This window comes from Ranitomeya variabilis, chromosome 4, assembly GCF_051348905.1.
Source record: "Ranitomeya variabilis isolate aRanVar5 chromosome 4, aRanVar5.hap1, whole genome shotgun sequence".
Lineage (NCBI taxonomy): Eukaryota > Metazoa > Chordata > Amphibia > Anura > Dendrobatidae > Ranitomeya > Ranitomeya variabilis.
This window is the reverse complement of record NC_135235.1, coordinates 512625738-512632663: the sequence shown is the minus strand read 5'-3', so window position 1 is coordinate 512632663 and position 6926 is coordinate 512625738. Positions and strand designations below refer to the sequence as shown.

At 40.4% G+C, this 6926-nt stretch overlaps 1 protein-coding gene across 1 annotated transcript; it reads left to right on the top strand.

Moving 5' to 3' along the window:
• The first annotated feature begins 318 nt into the window (after nt 1-318).
• LOC143765444 (claudin-12-like) lies at nt 319-4516 on the top strand. Its single transcript, XM_077252112.1, has 2 exons — nt 319-457; nt 2611-4516. The coding sequence occupies exon 2, from the start codon at nt 2628-2630 to the stop codon at nt 3360-3362; it is 735 nt and encodes a 244-aa protein (XP_077108227.1). The 5' UTR covers nt 319-457; nt 2611-2627; the 3' UTR covers nt 3363-4516.
• Nucleotides 4517-6926: the final 2410 nt, after the last annotated feature.

Here is a 6926-nt window from a genome sequence, read left to right as displayed (position 1 = left end):
GTAAGGACCGTCCTAAGCAGACGCTGTAGAAGAGAGCATGCTGGGATTTGCAGTCTTGGAGAATGTGATTGCATCTTGCAGGTTATAGGGAGACTGCCATCCCATCATGCCCTTGTGAGGATGCTGGGCATGTGCAGTGTGACCTAGAGGAGCAGCCTGTACTGTGTGGGTGGCAGGTGCCTGTTGGCATTCATGTTCCTATGTGAAATGATGGAGTAGTGTACAGCATGCATGGAGTCACATCTGGGTCTTGCAACACTGTAAAGCTATTATTACACCGCAGACCCCCAGAATACCAGTGATTACGCACACGCAGTTTGAATACTGGAGCATAGGCTTAGAATCAATAATGTTGGAAATGATATTTCATGTGTGATGAGAGCGGGAGCTGTGAAAAGATCTGACTGCTGCTTGTTCAGGGATGTGCATTGCCTGAAGGAACTGCAAGCCTGAGAAGGTCAGTCCTACACCCTTACTGATGTTTGTTTATTCTGTGTCATATATTCTATGTTTTCTTCCCTCTAAATATTCTGATCCTTCAAGGTCAGAGTAACGTCATGTTTAGTGGTATATTCTTCATCCGCTTTAGGTTTCGAGAGGTATAAACAAAAGTAACGTAGCCAATTATAGAAGTGATTTTGGAAGACAGGGCTACTTCATTCTGCTTCGTAGTTTTGGGTTATACCGTATTTTAATCGCTCAAATTATCCACAATCTAAGGCAGTGTTCCCCAACTCTGGTCCTCAAGAGCCACCAACAGGTCATGTTGTCAGGGTTTCCTTAGTATTACACAGGTGGTACTTGCATCAGCTGGACGACCAAGAATCCCATCACCTGTGTAATGCTAAGGAAATCCTGACAACATGACCTGTTGGTGGCTCTTGAGGGCCAGAGTTGGGGAACACTGACCTAAGGGTATGTGGTCATGACCTCTTGTTCAGGTGCATTCTACTACGAAAACCACCTGAAAAGCATTAACTAAGCGCTCCAAGCGAATTGACATATGCGTTTGCATGTAAAGACAACTTGCCGTTCATAGCTTCAGTCTTTTGAGCATCTTTTAATTGCTTCAGGTTTCCAAAGATGCCATGTGGTTAAAATACATGACCTGACCCTTCTTCAGGCAATGAAGACGCTCTATACCTTATTTTAGAAGTTTGTGTTAGGGTTTGAAAAAAAATGCCTGGACGTCATTTTGAGTATTTTGCCAGCATTTTTGCTTCAAAAATCGCTAGCAATTTCTTCGACATTGAATGGACTTTTAGAAAAATAAAGTGCATAAAATATCAGTAAAAAAGGCACTCCAAAAACGATAGAAAAACCACTAAAAAAAAAAATCTCCGCCAGTCAAAAATGTAGAAAAAGGCCTCAGGAAATATCCAAAAAGCGTAAAATAAATAAATGAAAAAAGCTCAGGAAGAAGACAACGTCATTTCCTGAAGCATCTTCCGTTTAAAAATAAAGTCATGTTCACATACTCAAAGGTAGGTTTCACACATCCTGTTTTCACCGTCCGAGCGCAGACTGGCCCTCCTGATCTGAACGCCATTTCCTCATATATGTCCATACATTGCAACCATATTCGGAAACAGGGATGTGTGAATCCAGCCTAATATTTGATTTACACAGGAGGAGTTACACCTGTGTCATGTATTTAATATCCTATGGAATACTCTTTAATTATGTCACAAACCAGTGTTGTCACATTTCTTAGCCTGTTCTTCCATGCTGGAGAACCTAACAATTACTTGTAAAGTCCTTTAATTTCAGTAAGAACAGTGTAGTGCTTATTACCCCTGACAGGGCGCTGCGGGGTACTTCATCTTTATCACCAAGTTGCCTCACAGATTACAGCTGATTTTTTTAGGGGGGGCATTATCATACATCATGTTACTGACTTCTTGTCAAACCTTTTAAAGGGGTTTGCCAAAAAATCTAAACTTATCTACCCATGTGACAACACATGTGTGATACCTCCATTCTTCAAGATTGATGGACATAGATGAGTGCTGTCCGTTCTTGTGACCGGTGGAGATCCCAGTGATTAGACACTTTTCACCTATGCTGGGGTGGGTGAGAAGTTGTGATACTTGGAACACCGCTTTAAGCATCCTTACCTTCCTTTTACTGTTTTTGATAAAAATGGCTGCAACATCCAAAGGACATCCTATGTTAAAGGAGTTGTACAACATAAAACACAAACGGTTTGTGGATCTGCTTCGTTGAACTAAATAAAGCTGATCTTTTAATACAACAGAAATTCAAGGACTTCTTTTGCAAATTTTTTTTTTTTACTTTATATAAAGCAGATTTTTTTGTAAATCTATCACTATTCCCGATCTATGGAGAACATGCTTGTGGAGACACGGGGTCAGCGGGTGCCCTGGCCCGTTAGCCGAAACGGCATGGACCAGGGATCATCCCACTGAACGCCCGTTCTTCTTTTAACGTGAGTGTAACGCTTCTTAAACAACACAGGGTGAGGGAAAAATAGTGTGGTAATACTTTATTGAACCACAAAACCCTATCTATGGAGCACATGTCCAATTTTGATATATAAAATAATAATTTTTATTAGCTTGTGTAATACTATTTGTGTTTTTTTTGCAGTTTTCTTCCTGCTCACAATGGGCTGCCAGGAGGTGCACGCAGTGACTTTATTCGCTTTTGTTTGTGGGACGGCCTCCATTTCTGGTCTCTTTGCCGCCACTCTTCTGCCCCAGTGGAGGCTGATGAAACTGTACACATTTAACAGGAATGAGAAGAACCTGACGGTTAGCATAGGGCTATGGGTGAAATGCACTCGGCTGGAGTGGAGCAGGGACTGTATGATCTATGACACGGAGTGGTATGCCAGCGTGGATCAGCTGGATATCCGTGTCCTGCAGTTTGCTCTCCCCTTCAGTATCCTGACAGGAGCTGCCGCCCTTATCTTGTGTCTGACAGGGATATGCAACACCACATTCAGCTCCACAGTTCCAAGTCTGAAGCTTGTTAAGTGTCTTGTCAACAGTTCCGGTTGCCATCTTGTGGCGGGCATGCTGTTTTGTTTAGCAGGTACCATGAGTATCACTCCATCCGCCTGGGTCATATTTTATAACAATACCCTAAACAACAAATATGGGCCATATTTCACCTATGACATTTCGGTCTTTGTTGCCATTGGAAGTGCTGGGGGGATGTTTTTCACTGCAGGGTTATTGTTTGTGTGGTACTGTAATTGTAAATCCCTGACCTCCGCTTACTGGCAGCCCCTCTACTCCCATATCCCAAATATGCAGAATTACATCCCTCCCTCATATTCCTCTCAGTCCCACCTGTCAGCCATTGACATAGACTTTCCTGTCACCTACACGGTTTAGTTGAATATTGTAATTTGCGATATAAAGTTCTTAGTGCTATCGTGCTCAAAAAGCGATGAACATTGCATATTGCATATCTGTGTATTGCCACCAAATGTTGTTTTTCAAATGAGGCTACATTACAACAAATTGAACACCTTCTAGATTTTTTGGTATAACTTTGACCCTTTACATTCTTATACCTGAAGTACTGAAAACCTGAGGCCTCTGACATTGACCTTGCATTAAAGGAGTTATCCCATAATTAATGTCATTTGCCAAACTTCCTTGTAATTACTAAAGACAGATTGCCCCCTGCAAAACCTACTAAAAGGTTTTCAGATCAGTTTACTTAGATTCCATTTAAGATTTACTTCTATTATGTAAAATGCTGATTTCAATCTTGGACAGTGGCATTTAACACGCACTGGCAGGTGGTGGGAGCGCAGTCATTCCACACATCCACTGGCATACCTGTGATGTGATCGCTGGTTGATGGGTTTCCATGACAGCCAGGGGTCCGCTGAAGCTCCTCTATGCCTGTCATGACGATTGTACTTTGAAAGCCTGAGTTCATAGGACATCGTGATTTTCCCTAAATTTAGCCATGTACAGTACAAGCGATTAGACGATTGCAGCTTCAAGTCCCTTAAGGAAACTGTTACAGACAGAAATGGAGAGATGCAGGAACCTTAAAACAATGCCACTTTTAGGCCAACAGCGGATAAAAATTATATTTATGGGAAATGACAGGGCCTCTTTAATAACCTTATATTCACCACCGTTAACCCCTTTCTGCCATCTGACGTACTATCCCGTCGAGGTGACCTGGGACTTGATTCCCAGGGACGGGATAGTACGTCATAGGCGATCAGCTGCGTTCACGGGGGAGCGCGGCCAGGTATGAGCTGATTATTACAGCTGACATCCGACACTATCACTATCAGCGATCTGACACTATACAATGATGTCCCACCCTGGGACAAAGTAAGAAAAGTAAAAAAAAAAATTTAACGTGTAAAAAAAAGAAATCCTAAATAAAGAAAAAAAATATTGTTCCAATAAATACATTTCTTTATGTAAATAAAAAAACAATAAAAGTACACGTTTAGTATCGCCATGTCCGTAATGACCAGACCTATAAAACTGTCCCACTAGTTAACCCCTTCAGTGAACACCGTAAAAAAATAAATAAAAAACGAAGCAAAAAACAATGCTTTATCATCATACCGCCAAGCAAAAAGTGGAATAACACGCGATCAAAAAAGCGGATATAAATAACCATGGTACCGCTGAAAACGGCATGTTGTCCCGCAAAAAATGAGCCACCATACAGCATCATCAGCAAAAAAATAAAAAAGTTACCGCCCTCCGAATAAAGCGATGCAAAAATAATTATTTTTTCTATAAAATAGTTTTTATTGTATAAAAGCGCCAAAACATAAAAAAATTATACAAATGAGGTATCGCTGTAATCGTACTGACCCGAAGAATAAAACTGCTTTATCAATTTTACCAAACGCGGAACGGTATAAGCGCCCCCCCCCCCCAAAAGAAATTCATGAATTGCTAGCTTTTGCTCATTATGCCTAACAAAAATCGGAATAAAAAGCGATCAAAAAATGTCATGGGCCCAAAAATGGAACCAATAAAAACATCAACTCGTCCCGCAAAAAAGAAGACCTCACATGACTCTGTGGACCAAAATATGAAAAAATTATAGCTCTCAAAATTTGGTAACGCAAAAACTATTTTTTGCAATAAAAAGCGTCTTTTAGTGTGTGACAGCTGCCAATCATAAAAACCCTCTATAAATAGTAAATCAAACCCCCCTTTATCACCGCTTTAGTTAGGGAAAAATAAATAAAAAAAGTATTTATTTCTATTTTCCCGTTAGGGATAGGGCTAAAGTTAGGGTTGGAGCTAAAGTTAGGGTTGGGTCTAAAGTTAGAGTTTGGATTACATTTACGGTTGGGATTAGGGGTGTGTCAGGGTTAGGGGTGTGGTTAGGGTTGGGATTAGGGTTAGGGGCGTGTTCAGGTTAGGGGTGTGGTTATGGTTAGGGTTGGGATTAGGGGTGTGGTTATGGTTAGGGTTGGGATTAGGGGTGTGTTCCACTGTTTAGGCACATCGGGGGCTCTCCAAATGCGACATGGCGTCTGATCTCAATTCCAGCCAATTCTGTGTTGAAAAAATAAAACAGTGCTCCATCCCTTCCGAGCTCTCCTGTATGCCCAAACAGGGGTTTACCCCAACATATGGGGTATCAGCGTACAAATTGGACAACAGCTTTTGGGTCCAATTATTCTTGTTACCCTTGGGAAAATAACAATTTGGGGCTAAAAATCATTTTTGTGGGAAAAAATGGATTTGTTATTTTCACGTCTCTGCATTATAAACTGTAGTGAAACAATTAGGGGTTCAAAGTTCTCACAACACATCTAGATAAGTTCTTTGGGGGGTCTAGTTTTTAATATGGGGTCACTTTTGGGGGGTTTCTACTGTTTAGGTACATCAGGGGCTCTACAAATGCGACATGGCGTCCTATCTCAATTCCAGCCAATTTTGCATTGGAAAGTCAAATGGCGCTCCTTCCCTTCCAAGCTCTGCCATGCGTCCAAATAGTGGTTCCCACCACATATGGTGTATCTGCGTACTCAGGACAAATACTTGGTAAAATAAAACAAATTGGATCTGAAGTAATTTTTTTGTGAAAAAAAGATAAATGTTCATTTTTTTTAAACATTCCAAAAATTCCTGTGAAACACCTGAAGAGTTAATAAACTTCTAGAATGTGATTTTGAGCACCTTGAGGGGTGCAGTTTTTAGAATGGTGTCACACTTGGGTATTTTCTATCATATAGACCCCTCAAAATGACTTCAAATGTGATGTGGTCCCTAAAAAAAAAAATTGTGTTGTAAAAATGAGAAATTGCTGGTCAACTTTTAACCCTTATAACTCCCTACCAAAAAAAAAATGTTGGTTCCAAAATTGTGCTGTTGTAAAGTAGACATGTGGGAAATGTTACTTATTAAGTATTTTGTGTGACATATCTGTGTGATTTAAGGGCATGAAAATTAAAAGTTGGAAAATTGCGAAATTTTCTAAATTTTTGCAAAATTTCTGTTTTTTTTCACAAATAAATGCAAGTACTATCAAGGAAATGTTACCACTAACATGAAGTACAATATGTCACGAGAAAACACTGTCAGAATCACCGGGATCCATTAAAGCGTTCCAGAGTTATAACCTCATAAAGGGACAGTGGTCAGAATTGTAAAAATTGGCCCGGTCATTAACGTGCAAACCACCCTTGGGGGTTAAGGAAAAAACAGATTGGATTAATGATAGCATATTTACCACTAATACTTGCTATGCTACAGTTGTCACACACTAACATAACACTCATGGGACCGTAGTCAAAGCGTTACCTGCCTCTATGTAATTTCAATATGAGCACATTGGTCCCGATTCAGTGTTTTTGCCTGGTTTCTGGTGTAAGACACTTTGAAGAGTTGCAAAAGATATGTGCATCATAAACCTGCGCCAACATTTTCCATAATTCAGCATTTTTACACTACTCC

Excerpts from the sequence above, each read along its gene's own strand:
- LOC143765444 (XM_077252112.1), top strand. The coding sequence starts at position 2,628 with ATGGGCTGCCAGGAGGTGCACGCAGTGACTTTATTCGCTTTTGTTTGT.